This window comes from Nerophis ophidion, linkage group LG07 (genome assembly GCF_033978795.1).
Source record: "Nerophis ophidion isolate RoL-2023_Sa linkage group LG07, RoL_Noph_v1.0, whole genome shotgun sequence".
In the NCBI taxonomy this organism is placed as follows: domain Eukaryota; kingdom Metazoa; phylum Chordata; class Actinopteri; order Syngnathiformes; family Syngnathidae; genus Nerophis; species Nerophis ophidion.
In genome coordinates, this window is record NC_084617.1 from 67,413,179 (window position 1) to 67,433,072 (window position 19,894).

The 19,894-nt window shown below is 38.8% G+C and overlaps 1 protein-coding gene across 9 annotated transcripts in view; it reads left to right on the top strand.

Annotated features, from left to right (window-relative positions):
• The window catches only part of ncor2 (nuclear receptor corepressor 2), a 245,010-nt gene that overhangs the window by 213,157 nt on the left and 11,959 nt on the right, over positions 1-19,894 (top strand). For 7 of the 9 annotated variants that reach the window (XM_061906943.1, XM_061906948.1, XM_061906945.1 and 4 more), the window contains 3 exons: positions 13,464-13,594; positions 18,763-18,947; positions 19,161-19,295. In XM_061906943.1, coding sequence (XP_061762927.1) covers positions 13,464-13,594; positions 18,763-18,947; positions 19,161-19,295 — 451 coding nt within the window. Of the gene's footprint in view, positions 1-11,803; positions 11,977-13,463; positions 13,595-18,762; positions 18,948-19,160; positions 19,296-19,894 lie in introns of those variants that run through there. The other 2 variants (XM_061906950.1, XM_061906951.1) reach the window with 1 other exon arrangement.

A 19,894-nucleotide genomic window follows, 5' to 3' on the forward strand; every position in this document is an offset into this window, starting at 1 on the left:
ATGCACTACAAATACAAGAAATTTGATGTTCAAACTCATAAACTTTGTTTTTTTTTTGCAAATAATAATTAACTTAGAATTTCATGGCTGCAACACGTGCCAATGTAGTTGGGAAAGGGCATGTTCACCACTGAGTTACATCACCTTTTCTTTTAACAACATTTGGGAACTGAGGAAACTGAATGTTGAAGCTTTGAAAGAGGAATTCTTTCCCATTCTTGTTTTATGTAGAGCTTCAGTCGTTCAACAGTCCGGGGTCTACGCTGTCGTATTTTACGCTTCATAATGCGCCACACATTTTCGATGGGGGACAGGTTTGGACTGCAGACGGGCCAGGAAAGTACCTGCACTCTTTTTTTACGAAGCCACACTGTTGTAACACGTGCTGAATGTGGCTTGGCATTGTCTTGCTGAAATAAGCAGGGGCGTCCATGAAAAAGACGGCGCTTAGATGGCAGCATATGTTGTACCAAAACCTGTATGTACCTTTCAGCATTAATGGTGCCTTCACAGATGTGTAAGTTACCCATGCCTTGAGCACTAATGCACCCCCATACCATCACAGATGCTGGCTTTTGAACTTTGCGTCGATAAAAGTCTGGATGGTTCGCTTCCCCTTTGGTCCGGATGACACGATGTCGAATATTTCCAAAATCAATTTGAAATGTGGACTCGTCAGACCACAGAACACTTTTCCACTTTGCATCAGTTCATTTTAGATGATCTCGGTCCCAGAGAAGCGGACGGCGTTTCTGGATGTTGTCAATAAATAGCTTTCGCTTTGCATAGTCGAGCTTTAACTTGCACTTACAGCTGTAGCGACCGACTGTAGTTAGTTCACGATGGTTTTCTGAAGTGTTCCTGAGCCCATGTGGTGATATCCTTTAGAGATTGATGTCGGTTTTTGACACAGTGCCGTCTGAGGGATCGAAAGTCACGGTCTTTCAATGTTGGTTTCCGGCCATGCCACTTACGTGGAGTGATTTCTCCAGATTCTCTGAACCTTTTGATGATATCATGGACCGTAGATGTTGAAATTCCTAAATTTCTTGCAATTTCACTTTGAGAAACGTTGTTCTTAAACTGTTTGACTATTTGCTCACGCAGTTGTGGACAAAGGGGTGTACCTCGCCCCATACTTTCTTTTTTTTTTTTGGTAAGCTGTTTTTATACCCAATCATGGTACCCACCTGTTCCCAATTAGCCTGCACACCTGTGGGATGTTCCATATAAGTGTTTGATGAGCATTCCTCAACTTTAACAGTATTTATTGCCACATTTCCCAACTTCTTTGTCACGTGTTGATGGCTTCAAATTCTAAAGTTAATGATTATTTGCAAAAAAAAAAAAATGTTTATCAGTTTGAACATCAAATATGTTTTATTTGTAGCATATTCAACTGAATATGAGTTGAAAAGGATTTGCAAATCATTTACATCTAACACAATTTCCCAACTCATATGGAAACGGGGTTTGTATATACTATAATGCCATCACTTTGAAACAGTTACGCATTAAGAACCATTTTGCTTAAAGATCTGCCAACCACCAAACTGTGTCCTGTTGTCGCACAACCAGGAGACTTTTGCAGCCTTTCAGAGGGAGACGGGGTACTACAGCTTCCTGACTTCCAGATTCTTTGCATGCTCTCTATTTTTTTTTTATGGCATCAGAATTAATGCTGTGTTCCCTCCACTCACACACACACACACACACACACACGCACACACACACACACACACACACTGCACATGCTCAATTCGTTTCAATCAATCAACGTTCTCAAAGTAACTACGCCGTTTATTTTTGGTTTTTGGCTTAAAACTACAGCTGTTGAGTTATTGTGTTCATAAGAAATGATTTTCGTTTTATTTTGAAGTACCGTATTTTTCGGAGTATAAGTCGCACCTGTCGAAAATGCATAGTAAAGAAGGAAAAAAACATATATACGTCGCACTGGAGTAAAAGTCGCATTTTTTAGGGAAATTTATTTGATAAAACCCAACATCAAGAATAGACATTTGAAAGGCAATTTAAAATAAATAAAGAATAGTGAACAACAGGCTGAATAAGTGTACGTTATATGAGGCATAAATAACCAACTGAGAAGGTGCCTGCTATGTTAACGTAACATATTATGGTAAGAGTCATTCAAATAACTATAACATATAGAACATGCTATACGTTTACCAAACAATCTGTCACTCCTAATCGCTAAATCTGATGAAATCTTATATGTCTAGTCTCTTACGTGAATGAGCTAAATAATATTAGTCAATATTTTACGGTAATATAACTTCAAACTATGAAAAAAACTGCGACTTGTAGTCCGATTTTTTTTTTTTTAACACAAATTCTGCTCATTAAAATAGGTTTTAATGACCTTTATTTTTAATGATACAAAATACTCAATGCTGTTTTTTTAAGTAAACAGTATTCCCATGCGGATACACATACTCATGCAAACTAAATCAGCCGCTGTGTCGCATGTTTGAAAATGACCTTTTTGTTCATTTTAATCTGTAACCAAGACGCAACTGCCACGTCACCCATGCATGTTCATTTCCGTTATTAGCATGTGACGGTAAAAAAAATCCCCTTTAGCTGTTAATACACAGCATCAGCGTTTTACATTCCGTGTTCCAGAAAATGTATTTTCTCCACTAATTAATTTAGTCATGGTGGTTAAGACGCACACTTTTTAGTGCTCACATGATATGCAAAAAAAAACCATCCCAGAAGCTATGACACTGATGATAATAAAAAAAAAAAAGCATACTGTCATAAAGGCCCTGCGATGAAGTGGCGACTTGTCCAGAGTGTACCCCGCCTTCTGCCCGAATGCAGCTGAGATAGGCCCCAGCACCCCCCGCAACCCCGAAAGGGACAAGCGGTAGAAAATTAATGGATGGACGGATGGATCCTGTCATAAATACCGTATTTTTCGGAGTATACGTCGCACCGGCCGAAAATGCATAATAAAGAAGGAAAAAAAAACATACCGTATTTCCTTGAATAGCAGCCGGCGCACTAATTAATTTAAAACCTTTTCCCACTCCTGCGCTTATTCATGGCATGCGGTAAAAGTAAGCACGTGCTAATTATTTTAAAACCTCTTCTCACTCCTGCGCTTACCGATGGCATGCAGTAACAAATTGAGTGTGATATAAAAAGATTAAAAAAATAAATAAATAATTATTCTGCGGCCGCGGCCCGGTGGTTGGGGACCACTGCTCTACAACATGTCATCGCGCCCACCTTTACACCATGCTATCTTCGTGCTGGTCGGACGCATGCATATCGCTGCTTGGTCAACAGCCATACCTTTTACACTGATGGTTTTGATACAAACAACTTTAACACTCGTACTAATATGCGCCACACTCTGTGAACCCACACCAAACACATTTCTGGAGAACATTGGCTCTGTAACTCATTATAAACGCAACATAAGAATTACCCAGAATTCCAATGCATCCATGACTCGGGGCGGTATAGCTCGGTTGGTAGAGCGCCCGTGCCAGCAACTTGAGGGTTGCAGGTTCGATCCCCGCTTCTGCCATCCGAGTCACTGCCGTTGTGTCCTTGGGCAAGACACTTTACCCACCGGCTCCCAGTGCCACCCACACTGGTTTAAATGTACAAATTAGATATTGGGTTTCACTATGTAAAGCGCTTTGAGTCACTAGAGAAAAAGCCCTATATAAATACAATTCACTTCACTTCATTATACACGCGACCCCAACCTTGCCCACCTCAACCGGCGCATGGGGGGTGGTTTGGTGCTAGCAGGGTGTATAATATAGCCAATAGTCATGGATGCATTGGAATTTTGGGTAATTCTTATGTTGCGTGTATAATGTGTTACAGAGACAATGTTCTCCAGAAATGTGTTTGGTGTGGGTTCACAGAGTGTGGCGCATATTAGCAAGAGTGTTAAAGACAAGTTGTTTTATCACAACCATCAGTTTGATCTGTATGGCTGTGGAACAAGACGCCTGGTTTACACATAGTGAAAGCAAAAAAAAACCTCCTCTGCCATTTTGGAAATGACGACTTTGACCCGGCGGAAATTTTTTGGATGAAATCCAACAGCAAAAATAGACATTTGAAAGGCAATTTAAAATAAATAAAGAATAGTGAACAACAGGCTGAATAAGTGTACGTTTTATGAGGCATAAATAACCAACTGAGAAGGTGCCTGGTATGTTAACCTAACATATTATGGTAGGAGTCATTCAAATAACTATAACATATAGAACATGCTATACGTTTACCAAACAATCTGTCACTCCTAATCGATAAATCCCATGAAATCTTCTTCCTCGATGTCGCTTCTAAACAACTCTGCCAACTTCAAAGGTATGTGCCGCTTCCTGTTGTCGTTTTCTGCTGCATATTTCACTACGTCCAGCTTGTAATCTGCAGTACATGATTTCCTTTTCGGTGCCATTTTTGTTCAGCCCTTCTCAGTTTTTATAAGTTACCGCCAACGATGAAATGATCCATTTTAATAGCTACGGCAGTAGCATATAGCAGGGGTCACCAACCTTTTTGAAACCAAGAGCTACTTCTTGGGTACTGATTAATGCGAAGGGCTACCAGTTTGATACACACTTCAATAAATTGCCAGAAATAGCCAATTTGCTCAATTTACCTTTAACTCTGTTATTATTAATAATTAATGATATTTATCTTTGTGGAAACACTGATCATCTTAATGATTTCTCACAATAAATGTATATAGAAACAGATAAATATCCCCCCCCAAAAAAAAGGGTATTTCTGTCCATCATTCCGCCGTACATTTTTTTTCCTTTTACGGAAGGTTTTTTGTACAAAAAAAAATATGAAAAAAACACTTACTTGAACGGTTTAAAAGAGGAGAAAACACGAAAAACTAACTTACTCAAATCTTTTTGAAAAAATTAAAAAAAGAATTTATGGAACATCATTAGTAATTTTTCCTGATTAAGATTATTTTTTATATTTTTGATGACATGTTTTAAATAGGTTAAAATCACATCTGCACTTTGTTAGAATATATAACAAATTGGGCCAAGCTATATTTCCAACAAATACAAATCATTATTTCTTCTAGATTTTCATGAACAAAAATGTTAAAAGAAATTCAAAAGACTTTGAAATAAGCTTTAAATTTGATTCTACAGATTTTCTAGATTTGCCAGAATACTTTTTTGAATTTTAATCATAAATTGGAAGAAATATTTCACAAATATTCTTCGTCGAAAAAACAGAAGCTAAAATGAAGAATTAAATTAAAATGTATTTATTATTCTTATAATAAAAAAATTAATTTACTTGAACATTGATTTAAATTGTCAGGAAAGAAGAAGGAATTTAAAAAGTTATGTGTTTGAAAATTTTAAGGTTGTATTTTTTTCTCTAAAATTGTCTTTCTGAAAGTTATAAGAAGCAAAGTAAAAAAAATAAATGAATTTATTTAAACAAGTGAAGACCAAGTCTTTAAAATATTTTCTTGGATTTTCAAATTCGATTTGAGTTTTGTCTCTCTTAGAATCAAAAATGTCGAGCAAAGCGAGACCAGCTCGCTAGTAAATAAATACAATTTAAAAAAAATTGAGGCAGCTCACTGGTAAGTGCTGCTATTTGAGCTATTTTTAGAACAGGCCAGCGGGCGACTCATCTGGTCCTTACGGGCTACCTGGTGCCCGCGGGCACAGCGTTTGTGACCCCTGCATATACTATATAGCAGTTAGCATCCCATGACCCACAATGCACTTCTGCCATGACCCTCCTCCGCCGAATTCTTATTGGTCGACGTGTATGTGACGATTGCTGACATTTTCTTCGTCTCTTCTGCGAATGAGATAAATAATATTATTTGATATTTTACGGATATTGTTGTATATGTTGCACCCCCGGCCAAACTATGAAAAAACAGCGACTTATTTTACGAAAAATACGGTAATAATAGTAATAATAGTGAATTACATTTGTAATTAATTTACATTTGTTAAAATCTCGAAGTGCTACAAAGTATTAAAAAAAATATCTATCTATCTATCTATATATATATATATATATATATATATATATATATATATATATATATATATACATATAATTTAAAAAAATGTATAGAAATGAAAACATGACACACACTAGATAAACATTAGATAAAACAGAAAAATAAAGATAGAAATAAAAGCATGAAAGCGCTGGATAGGCAAGCAGTGTATTGAAAAACAAGAAGGCAGAGAAATTAAATAAAAGCTGTTCTAAAAAGGTGGGGTTTTTAGTCCCTTCTTAAACCACCGACTGTGGTGCTCTAAGATGATCGGGGAGAGTGTTCTAGAGTTCGGGTGCGGTCGAGCAGAAAGCCCGGCGGCCCATTGATTGTAATTTTGTCCTGATGGGTTTGTGGAGGTTAGTGTTTGAGGAGGTTAGTGTTTGAGGAGCTGAGGTTGAGGGGAAACTAGGTTCTTGAGGTAGGAGGGGGCGTTGCCGTACATGCATTGCGGACTTAGCAGGTTAATCTTGAATTGGGTCTGGGATGCAGTAGGAAGCCAGTGGAGTGATTTGAGGATGGGTGTGATATGATCACGCTTGCGCACTCCCGTCAGGATCATCGCTATATAAATAACTAAAGATAATATGTCAATATAGTATTTCCATATTTTTTAAGAAGGTTTTAAGGAAGTACTTGCGTACATGTAAACATACGTATCACCATTAGGGCTGCAGCTATCGATTAGTTTAGTTGTCCAGTATGGGTGTAACGGTACACAAAAATTTCGGTTCGGTACGTACATCGGTTTAGAGGTCACGGTTCGGGTCATTTTCGGTACAGTAAGAAAACAACGAAATATGCATTTTTTGGTTATTTATTTACCAAATTTGTAAACAACGGCATAACATATATATATAAATATAAGATCCATTGCCAAGGTTAATGTGGTCAATCTATATAAAATAAAAACTAAATAACCACAAAAATTTCGGTTTGGTACGTACCTCGGTTTAGAGGTCACGGTTCGGTTCATTTTCGGTACAGTAAGAAAACAACAAAATATGCATTTTTTTCGTTATTTATTTACCACATTTGTAAACAATGGCATAACATACATATAGGATCCATTGCCAAGGTTTATGTGGTCAACATATATAAAATAAAAACTAAATAACCGCAAAAATTTTGGTTCGGTACGTACCTCGGTTTAGAGGTCACGGTTCGGTTCATTTTTGGTACAGTAAGAAAACAACAAAATATGCATTTTTTGGTTATTTATTTACCAAATTTGTAAACAATGGCATAACATACATATACACATAGGATCCATTGCCAAGGTTAATGTGGTCAACATATATAAAATAAAAACTAAACCGCAAAAATTTCTGTTCGGTACGTACATCGGTTTAGAGGTCACGGTTCGGTTCATTTTCGGTACAGTAAGAAAACAACAAAATATGCATTTCTTGGTTATTTATTTACCAAATTTGTAAACAATGGCATAACATACATATACACATAGGATCCATTGCCAAGGTTAATGTGGTCAACATTTATAAAATAAAAACTAAATAACGGCAAAAATTTCGGTTCGGTACGTACATCGGTTTAGAGGTCACGGTTCGGTTCATTTTCGGTACAGTAAGAAAACAACAAAATATGCATTTTTTGGTTATTTATTTTCCAAAGTTGTAAACAATGGCATAACATACATATACACATTGGATCCATTGCCAAGGTTAATGTGGTCAACATATATAAAATAAAAACTAAATAACCACAAAAATTTTGGTTCGGTATGTACCTCGGTTTAGAGGTCACGGTTCGGTTCATTTTCGGTACAGTAAGAAAACAACAAAATATGCATTTTTTCGTTATTTATTTACCAAATTTGTAAACAATAGCATAACATACATATACACGTAGGATCCATTGCCAAAGTTAATGTGGTCAACATATATAAAGTAAAAACTAAATATCACAAACATTTCGTTTCGGTACGTACATCGGTTTAGAGGTCACGGTTCGGTTCATTTTCGGTACAGTAAGAAAACAACAAAATATGCATTTTTTGGTTATTTATTTACCACATTTGTAAACAATGGCATAACATACATATACACATAGGATCCATTGCCAAGGTTAATGTGGTCAACATATAAAATAAAAACTAAATAACCACAAAAATTTCGGTTCGGTACGTACCTCGGTTTAGAGGTCACGGTTCGGCTCATTTTCGGTACAGTAAGAAAACAACAAAATATGCATTTTTGGGTTATTTATTTACCAAATTTGTAAACAATGGCATAACATACATATACACATAGGATCCATTGCCAAGGTTAATGTGGTCAACATATATAAAATAAAAACTAAACCGCAAAAATTTCTGTTCGGTACGTACATCGGTTTAGAGGTCACGGTTCGGTTCATTTTCGGTACAGTAAGAAAACAACAAAATATGCATTTCTTGGTTATTTATTTACCAAATTTGTAAACAATGGCATAACATACATATACACATAGGATCCATTGCCAAGGTTAATGTGGTCAACATTTATAAAATAAAAACTAAATAACGGCAAAAATTTCGGTTCGGTACGTACATCGGTTTAGAGGTCACGGTTCGGTTCATTTTCGGTACAGTAAGAAAACAACAAAATATGCATTTTTTGGTTATTTATTTTCCAAAGTTGTAAACAATGGCATAACATACATATACACATTGGATCCATTGCCAAGGTTAATGTGGTCAACATATATAAAATAAAAACTAAATAACCACAAAAATTTTGGTTCGGTATGTACCTCGGTTTAGAGGTCACGGTTCGGTTCATTTTCGGTACAGTAAGAAAACAACAAAATATGCATTTTTTCGTTATTTATTTACCAAATTTGTAAACAATAGCATAACATACATATACACGTAGGATCCATTGCCAAAGTTAATGTGGTCAACATATATAAAGTAAAAACTAAATATCACAAACATTTCGTTTCGGTACGTACATCGGTTTAGAGGTCACGGTTCGGTTCATTTTCGGTACAGTAAGAAAACAACAAAATATGCATTTTTTGGTTATTTATTTACCACATTTGTAAACAATGGCATAACATACATATACACATAGGATCCATTGCCAAGGTTAATGTGGTCAACATATAAAATAAAAACTAAATAACCACAAAAATTTCGGTTCGGTACGTACCTCGGTTTAGAGGTCACGGTTCGGCTCATTTTCGGTACAGTAAGAAAACAACAAAATATGCATTTTTGGGTTATTTATTTACCAAATTTGTAAACAATGGCATAACATACATATACACAAAGGGTCCATTGCCAAGGTTAATGTGGTCAACATATATAAAATAAAAACTAAATAACCACAAAAATTTCCGTTCTGTACGTACATCGGTTTAGAGGTCACGGTTCGGGTCATTTTCGGTACAGTAAGAAAACAATAAAATATACATTTTTGGGTTATTTATTTACCAAATGTGTAAACAATGGCATAACATAAATATACACATTGGTTCCATTGCCAAGGTTAATGTGGTCAACATATATAAAATAAAAACTAAATAACCACAAAAATTTCGGTTCGGTACGTACCTCGGTTTAGAGGTCACGGTTCGGTTCATTTTCGGTACAGTAAGAAAACAACAAAATATACATTTTTTGGTTATTTATTTTCCAAATTTGTAAATGGGTTGTACTTGTATAGCGCTTTTCTACCCCCTTTTCTAAAGAGCCCAAAGCGCTATGACAGGATTTCCACATTCACCCCATTCACACACACATTCACACACTGAAGGTGGGAGCTGCCATGCAAGGCGCTCACCAGGACCCATCAGGAGCAAGGGTGAAGTGTCTTACCCAAGGACACAACGGACATGACTAGGATGGGAGAAGGTGGGGATTGAACCAGTAACCCTCAGATTACTGGCACAGCCACTCTACCAACTTCGCCACGCCGTCCCCATACATATACACACAGTGTCCATTGCCAAGGTTAATGTGTCCAACATATATAAAATAAAAACTAAATAAGATAAGGCTCAGAATGGTTTCTTAACAAAACCTTTTTACATATAAAGTGCTTTTTTTGATTGATTGATTGATTGATTGAGACTTTTATTATTAGATTGCACAGTACAGTACATATTCCGTACAATTGACCACTGAATGCAAACACCCCAATAAGTTTTTCAACTTGTTTAAGTCGGGTTCCACGTTCATCAACATTAAACTACCTCAAGTTTTTGCTCTTGCTAACTTGGCAGTAAGAGGATATATGGGCTCATTGTTCTTCCACCATAGAAGTGGGTCAAAATTTAGTTTTTAATGCAATACAGCAACCCCCTGCGACCCCGAACGGGACAAGCGGTAGAAAATGGATGGATGGATGGTCTTAAATCTGCTGCTATAAAAACATTTGTTATTGCTTCAGCCCTGCCTGACTCGCCGAGGAGAGGCTGCTTGAATGCGTTGGTGACACTTCAAAGGGGTTAGCATGTTTGACGTGTTGGCAGAAGCATACCCTACTGCTGCTCAACAATGTCGGCAAACTTCCGTTCTCCATTGTTGTATCGCACCGCGAAGTCGAAGTGTTCCCAAAGGGGAGATGTTAACGAGGCAGGAGGGTCTTCCAGCTCTGGCTTTTGCATGTTGTCCTAGCCCGGTCGCTGCTAGCCTGCCGCGTGTTGTGCCTCACTATGCATTGTTTACACAACTTGCAGTGCGCTACCTAATATGTCCACGTGGAAACTCGTTCGGTACTCCTCCGAACCGAACCGAACCGAAACCCCCGTACCGAAACGGTTCAATACAAATACACGAACCGTTACACCCCTGTTGTCCAGTAATCTTATCGATTAATTTTTCTAATCAATCCGATAATCAAATAAAACCCTTTATAGCCTCAATTTATAGTTTATGGAAAATAGTTGAAATATACAAAACTTACTTTAAAGTTCATTTTTTTTCCAATAAATACACATTGCAAACATTCAAAAAATAGCACTTTTAACATGTGTGCGTGAATTAAAAAAAAAAAAAAGCAAATAATAAAAATCTGCGCTGTTTGCCGCCACAACTCAACTCTTTGTAAGTTCCGGGCTTTATCAATTTTTATCAGTTACAGTCATTAACCGATTAATCAAAGGAATAAAATATACACCAACGCATTTTTCTATTAACTTTCGTCGATGAATCATTGCAGCCCTAATCACAATGAATGGCAGGATCATATTGATGTTGATTATTTCTTACAAGCAAGCAGTTATTAGTCAGGTAAACGTTTCATTCCTGGCAGACAGAAACCACAACATCCTGTCCTTTGGGAGGAATGTGCCCTGTCAGGGATTCCATGCAATCATTCATGTCCCTCATCCACAACCTGAACCATCCTCTCCTGACATCAATACAGGAGTCAGGGTGGAGGGAGGAATCCACACGGTTACATGTATAAACCCCGTTGCCATATGAGTTGGGAAATTGTGATAGAGGGAAATATAAACGGAATACAATGATTTTCAAATCCTTTTCAACCCATATTCAATTAAATGCACTACAAAGACAAGATATTAGATGTTCAAACTCGTAAATTTAATTTTTTTTTTTGCAAATAATCATTAACTTGGAATTTCATGGCTGCAACACGTGCCAAAGTAGTTGGGAAAGGGCATGTTCACCACTGTGTTACATCACCTTTTCTTTTAACAACACTCAATAAACGTTTGGGAACTGAGGAAACTAATTGTTGAAGCTTTAAAAGTCAAATTCTTTCCCATTCTTGTTTTATTTAGAGCTCCAGTCGTTCAACAGTCCAGGGTCTACGCTGTCGTATTTTACGCTTCATAATGCGACACACATTTTCGATGGGAGACATGTCTGGACTGCAGGCGGGCCAGGAAAGTACCCGCACTCTTTTTTTACAAAGCCACGCTGTTGTAACACGTGCTGAATGTGGCTTGGCCTTGTCTTGCTGAAATAAGCAGGGTCGTCCATGAAAAAGATGGCACTTAGATGGCAGCATATGTTGTTCCAAAACCTGTATGTACCTTTCAGCATTAATGGTGCCTTCACAGATGTGTAAGTTACCCATGCCTTGGGCACTAATGCACCCCCATACCATCACAGATGCTGGCTTTTGAACTTTGCGTCGATAACAGTCTGGATGGTTCGCTTCCCCTTTGGTCCGGATGACACGATGTCGAATATTTCCAAAAGAATTTGAAATCTGGACTCCTTAGATCACAGAACACTTTTCCACTTTGCATCAGTCTATCATAGATGATCTCGGGCCTAGAGAAGCCGGCGGCGTTTCTGGATGTTGTTGATAAATGGCTTTCGCTTTGCATAGTATAGCTTTAACTTGCACTTAAAGATGTAGCGACCAACTGTATTTAGTGACAGTGGTTTTCTGAAGTGTTCCTGATCCCATGTGGTGATATCCTTTAGAGATTGATGTCCGTTTTTGATACAATGCCGTCTGAGGGATCGAAGGTTACAATCATTCAATGTTGGTTTCCGGCCATTCCACTTATGTGGAGTGATTTCTCCAGATTCTCTGAACCTTTTGATGATATTATGGACCGTAGATGTTGAAATCCCTAAATTTCTTGTAATTGTACTTTGAGAAACGTTGTTCTTAAACTGTTTGGCTTTTTGCTCACGCAGTTGTGGACAAAGGGGTGTACCTCGCCCCATCCTTTCTTTTGAAAGACTGAGCAGTTCTTGGGAAGCTGTTTTTATACCCAATCATGGCACCCACCTGTTCCCAATTAGCCTGCTCACCTGTGGGATGTTCCAAATAAGTGTTTGATGAGCATTCCTCAACTTTATCAGTATTTAATGCCACCTTTCCCAACTTCTTTGTCACGTGTTGCTGGCATCAAATTCTAAAGTTAATGATTATTTGCAAAAAAAAAAATGTTTATCAGTTTGAACATCAAATATCTTGTCTTTGTAGTGCATTTAACTGAATATGGGTTGAAAAGGATTTGCAAATAATTGTATTCCGTTTATATTTACATCTAACACAATTTCCCAACTCATATGGAAACGGGGTTTGTATAAATGAGCTCCTGTTTATGATAACAAAGACCAGCTTAAGCAGCTAGAATAAGTTAAAACATCCACAGTGTCAGTTGTATTCATCCCATGAAAACATACTTTATATCAAATAAAATCACAATTGAAAATACCACTTCTGCTCAAAAATATGAAACAATCTTCTGCCCTTTAATAGCAAAGCTTGCCCATTTAGAATTCCTTTAAGGACAACCACTTTCTTCCAAATTCACATCCACCTTAGATGGTGAAGGGGTTGACTTTTTAATTGTGCATGTTTCAGTAGCACCTGTGTTTAATTGGGGGAAAGAAACAATCGGTTACCTCTGTGTGAATGTGATTTTCATGATTTTTTTTTCTATTAACCTGCATGTGTTTGGGTTTGACTCACAGGTCAGCAGAAGATAGACTCCCATGGTCAGTACCGTCCTCCGTCTGAGGAGAGGATGTCCCCAGGCCAGCAGCCGCCTTCTCCTTGTGTGAAAGGCAGCCAAAGGGTGGTTACCTTGGCTCAGCACATTAGTGTAAGTCCATTTTTTTTTCCTTCCAGATTGTGTTGTGTATAAACCGGGTCATCAATTTTGCAACTCAACTACCGTATTTTTCGGATTATAAATCGCTCCGGTGTAGGGCTGGGCGATATATCGATATACTCGATATATCGCTGGTTTATCTCTGTGTGATATATCGAAAATTACTATATTGTGATATTCGAGTATACGTTCTCACGCAGTTGCTTTTAGCTGCTGGCATTACACTACAGCATGGGTGTCAATTTCTGGCCCGCCTTGTAATTTAATTTGGCCCTTGAGGCAATATCAATTTAGCATTAGAGCTGGCCCGCCGGTGTTATACAGCGTCGGTGCCGCTGTATAACACCGCATTCACCGCTAATACTCATACTTGCCAACCCTCCTAATTTTCCCGGTAGACTCCCGAAGTTCAGTGCCCCTCCCGAAAATCTCCCGGGGCAACCATCCTCCCGAATTTCTACCGATTTCCCCCTGGACAACTATATTGGGGGCGTGCCTTTAAGGCGCTGCCTTTAGCGTTCTCTACAACCTGTCGTCACGTGTGCTTTTCCTCCATACTAACAGCCTGTCACATAGTATTTGTGGCTTTTACACACACACACACAAGTGAATGCAAAGCATACTTGGTCAACAGCCATACAGGTCACACTGAGGGTGGCCATATAAACAACTTTAGCACTGTTACAAATATGTGCCACACTGTGAACCCACACCAAACAAGAATGACAAACACATTTCGGGTGAACATCCGCCCCGTAGCACAACAGAACAAATACCCAGAACCCCTTGCAGCACTAATTCTTCCGGGAAACTTCCAGCAAACTGAGCAATAATTAACGTTTTATTCATGCATTTTCTCTTGCTACTTCAAGGCTTGAATGTTTGGTTCATTCATTGTTATTTTATTTTCAAATTTATTATTAGCCTGTGGAAAAAAATTGATATTCACCACAGAAGATTGCAAATAGAAAAAAAGGCATACAATTTTTATTTACATTTTATTTGATATGCCATTGATATTTTCTTAATTATTATTATTTGAAACTGGATTTTGCATGTCACTAAAGTTATATAAGCCTTGCTTGTTCAATATTTAATGCAAAACTTGTTTAGGTCCCTATGAATTTGTTCAACCTTGGCCCGCGGCTTTGTTCCGTTTAAAATTTTGGCCCACTCTGTATTTGAGTTTGACACCCCTGCACTACAGGCTCTTCCCACTCCTTCTTGTGCCTCCTTATAACGGACAGCAAGCGCACCTTCTTCCGTACGTCACATACTGTCACGTCATTCGTCACATACGTACACGCACTCGCGGAGCAGAGAGGTAGCAGCATGGGTCACGTTAGCTGTGATGCTCTCGGAGCCGTGCGAGTGGTAATACGAGAGAAAGAAGGTTCGAATCTGGTAACAAATGAAGGAAGAAATAATTCCCAAGAAAAACAGCAGGCGGTGGTTCGGCTTCCAGAGGGAATATGTCGAACAGACCAGCGTAATTAGTCAATTGTGGGGCAAAAGTGTTGCTACAAAAAGTAGCATCATTTGAAAAGTCACCTGCTAGGGAATGAAGAGTGCTTGTGCACTCCACACAGGTCAATAACATCAACAAAGCTCACATTTGTGCATTCACGCACAGCATGAATAATTTGGTGGACAAAGAAAGAGGGGCATAAAACAAGAAAATTGTACATGCAAACAAAATCCGGTGAGTTCAAGGACTGCCAAAATTAGTAGGACAAAACAGCACTCGCCAAATACTCTCATCAGAAAAGCATGTTTGATATAATGTATTTTTCAGACTATAAGTCGCAGTTTTTTTCATAGTTTGGCCGAAGGTGCGCCTTATACTCAGGAGCGACTTATGTGTGAAATTATTAACACGTTACCGTAAAATATCAAATAATATTATTTAGCTCATTCACGTAAGAGACTGGACGTATAAGATTTCATGGGATTTATCGATTAGGAGTGACAGATTGTTTAGTAAACGTCTAGCACAGTGGTTCTCAAATGGGGGTACGCGTACCCCTGGGGGTACTTGAAGGTATGCCAAGGGGTACGTGAGATTTTTTTACAAATATTCTAAAAATAGCAACAATTCAAAAATCCTTTTTAAATATATTTATTGAATAATACTTCAACAAAATATGAATGTAAGTTCATAAACTGTGAAAAGAAATGCAACAATGCAATATTCAGTGTCGACAGCTAGATTTTTTTGTGGACATGTTCCATAAATATTGATGTTAAAGATTTATTTTTTTTTGAAGAAATGTTTAGAATTAAATTCATTTAATCCAGATGGATCTCTATTACAATCCCCAAAGAGGGCACTTTAAGTTGATGATTACTTCTATGTGTAGAAATATTTATTTATAATTGAATCACCTGTTTATTTTTCAACAGGTTTTTAGTTACTTTTATATCTTTTTTTCCAAATAGTTCAAGAAAGACCACTACAACTGAGCAATATTTTGCACTGTTATACAATTGAATGAATCAGAAACTGATGACATAGTGCTGTATTTTACTTCTTTATCTCTTTTTTTCAACCAAAAATGCTTTGCTCTGATTAGGGGGTACTTGAATTAAAAACAATTTCACAGGGGGTACATCACTGAAAAAAGGTTGAGAACCACTGGTCTAGCATGTTCTATATGTTATAGTTATTTGAATGACTCTTACCATAATATGTTACGTTAACATACCAGGCACCTTCTCAGTTGGTTATTTATGCGTCATATAACGTACACTTATTCATCCTTTTTTTATTTTATATTGCCTTTCAAATGTATATTCTTGGTGTTGGGTTTTATCAAATAAATTTCCCCCAAAAATACAACTTATACTCCAGTGCGACTCATATATGTTGTTTTCCCTTCTTTATTATGCATTTTCGGCAGGTGCGATTTATACTCCGGAGCGACTTATACTCCGAAAAATACGGTAAATAGTGGGATTGTCCTGGAGAAACCCTATTAAAACAAAAATTTATTTTTTCCCCCATCTTTTTCTATTTTCACACATTTTTGAAAAGCTCCAGGGAGCCACTAAGGAGGCACTAAAGAGCCGCAGGTTGCAGACCCCTGACCTAGTCTCTTACGTGAATGAAAAAAAATAGTATTGTTTGATATGTTACAATAATGTGTTAATAATTTCACATAGGGCTGGGCGATATGACTAAAAAAATGTATCACGATATAAGTGTTTCATATCAGTCGATATCGATAAAAAAAAAAAAAAAACTATTCTAAATAAAGACCAGGAGAAAAATGGCTGAATTTAAATACTTTTATTTTAAATATAACCTTTAATCTTTAGAACGAGGTCAGCATTAAGAAAAACACTCAAATAAATGAAAATACTGGTCGATGTGCAAATATTGACATTAAATAAATGCCTACCCAGACTTCTCAACTATGCTGAGCGGTAGCATGTCCTTCGCTAATTGATACACCACTGCATCCCTTATTTCTTTATAACGTTTTGAATTTTTGTCGTATGGCACTGCTGCCGAGTGCCTCTCGATGGTGGTCTGTTGTTGCCGCTTCGCTGCTGTTCCACTTGCACCGGCTGATGTTGTGGCTGTTTGCTGCTGTACTCCAGCGGGTGAGAGCGGCTCAGGTGGTAAAATAAGTTTGTCGTGTTCCAAGACTTGGTCGGGACGACGACCTTGCAAAGTTTGCAGACAGTATTACTCTGATTCGTATCGGACTTAAACAATCCAAAATACTGCCAAACTGGTGACGTGACGTTTCCTTTTTTATCAATCAATCAATCAATCAATGTTTACTTATATAGCCCTAAATCACTAGTGTCTCAAAGGGCTGCACAAACCACTACGACATCCTCGGTAGGCCCACATAAGGGCAAGGAAAACTCACACCCAGTGGGACATCGGTGACAATGATGACTATGAGAACCTTGGAGAGGAGGAAAGCAATGGATGTCGAGCGGGTCTAACATAATACTGTGAAAGTTCAATCCATGATGGATCCAACACAGTCGCGAGAGTCCAGTTCAAAGCAGATCCAACACAGCAGCGAGAGTCCCGTTCACAGCGGAGCCAGCAGGAAACCATCCCAAGCGGAGGCGGATCAGCAGCACAGAGATGTCCCCAGCCGATACACAGGCAAGCAGTACATGGCCACCGGATCGGACCGGACCCCCCTCCACAAGGGAGAGTGGGACATAGGAGAAAAAGAAAAGAAACGACAGATGAGAACCTTGGAGAGAAGGAAAGCAATGGATGTCGAGCGGGTCTAACATAATACTGTGAAAGTTCAATCCATAATGGATCCAACACAGTCGCGAGAGTCCAGTCCAAAGCAGATCCAACACAGCAGCGAGAGTCCCGTTCACAGCGGAGCCAGCAAGAAACCATCCCAAGCGGAGGCGCATCAGCAGCGCAGAGATGTCCCCAGCCGATACACAGGCAAGCAGTACATGGCCACCGGATCAACTGGGTGTGAGTTTTCCTTGCCCTTATGTGGGCCTACCGAGGATGTCGTAGTGGTTTGTGCAGCCCTTTGAGACACTAGTGATTTAGGGCTATATAAGTAAACATTGATTGATTGATTGATATTTAAAGGCTAGAGTATACAAATGAGTTTTAAGGTGAGACTTAAATGCTTCTACTGTGGTGGCATCTCGAACTGTTACCGGGAGGGCATTCCAGAGTATTCCCGTTTCGTTGATTTACGTGGAACCCGACTTAAATAAGTTGAAAAACTTATTCGGGTGTTACCATTTAGTGGTCAATTGTACGGAATATGTACTGAACTGTGCAATCTACTAATAAAAGTATCAATCAATCGTTGCTTTTTTTTTTTTTCCCCTGTTAGCATTTCCCAGAATGCCTTGCGGTTCAGGCTCGGCCGTGATAGGTCGAGAGGCTAAAGCCCTTCCTTTGCCTACACCCCCCAGAATGCCGTGCGGTTCCGGCTCTGCGTTTCTTACTATTTTTTTCTAACAGAACTCAGTGAAATTATCGAACGTTCTATCGACCCCATTTTCTATTGATATTGATCACATGTCTATCGCGATATATATCGTTTTTTTATCGCCCAGCCCTAATTTCACACATAAGTCGCACCCCGGCCAAGCTATGAAAAGAACTGAGACTTATAATCCGAATAATACTCTACTTTTGACGTCAACAGGAGGTGATAACAAAGGACTACACCAGGCAGAGTCAGCAGCAGCAGCAGCAGCAAGGTTACCATGGCTCTCCCATCCTGGACTTGACACGTCCTCCCAGTGCCTCCCAGCCCCCACCAACATCCCAGGAGTCTTCACAGGCCGCCCGCTATCCTGAGAGTCTCGGGGGAGACCGTAACAGAGACCGGTAAGAGTAATTACAAAGCGGAATCACCAACAGCAAATATGACCAACTGGCTCGGGAGGGCGGGGGAAGGCCCTCGTCGCTATTTCTGACGTGTAATAAATGTATGAATAGACCGCAAGTACTCTACTCGGGTTTCATAGACACATGGGGCCATGTTAGTGAGACATTTGTGAAAAGGTCGCCCCGGTTATTAACCGCTTGTGTGCTGCGCAGGTCTCCCATTCAGCCCAAAACCTCCCCGACCAGTGTCTCCAATGACGGCATTGAGCCGGTATCACCTCCTGGAGCCAATTCTGAACCCGAGGGCCAGGGAGGGGTGTCTTATCCCAATGAACAAGAGGAGCAAGGGTAAGAACCAACACCCTCTTAGGCTTGGGAGATTTATAATACTTCATAGATTCTCACAGAGCTTATGTTGAAGCTGATAAAGTGTAAGCGTCTTATGACATATGTGATGATACAGTCCATCCCCACTTATTTGCGGATTTATTTGCTCCACTTTAAATTGAAAAGAAGTAGTTTTTTTAATGGAAACATAAAGGTCTACTAAAATGAGATTTTCTTACTTAAACGGGCATAGCAGGTCCATTCTATGTGTCATACTTGATCATTTCGCGATATTGCCATATTTTTGCTGAAAGGATTTAGTAGAGAACATCGACGATAAAGTTCGCAACTTTTGGTCGCTAATAAAAAAGCCTTGCCTTTACCGGAAGTAGCAGACGATGTGCGCGTGACGTCACGGGTTGTAGGGCTCCTCACATCCTCACATTGTTTGTAATGTGAGCCTCCAGCAGCAAGAGCTATTCGGACCGAGAAAGCGACGATTTCCCCATTACTTTGAGCAAGGATAAAAGATTTGTGGATGAGGAAAGTTAGAGTGAGGCACTAAAAAAAAAAAAAGGCGACGGCTCCAGGCCGCGGCGGTGTGAGCGTTTCAGATGTAA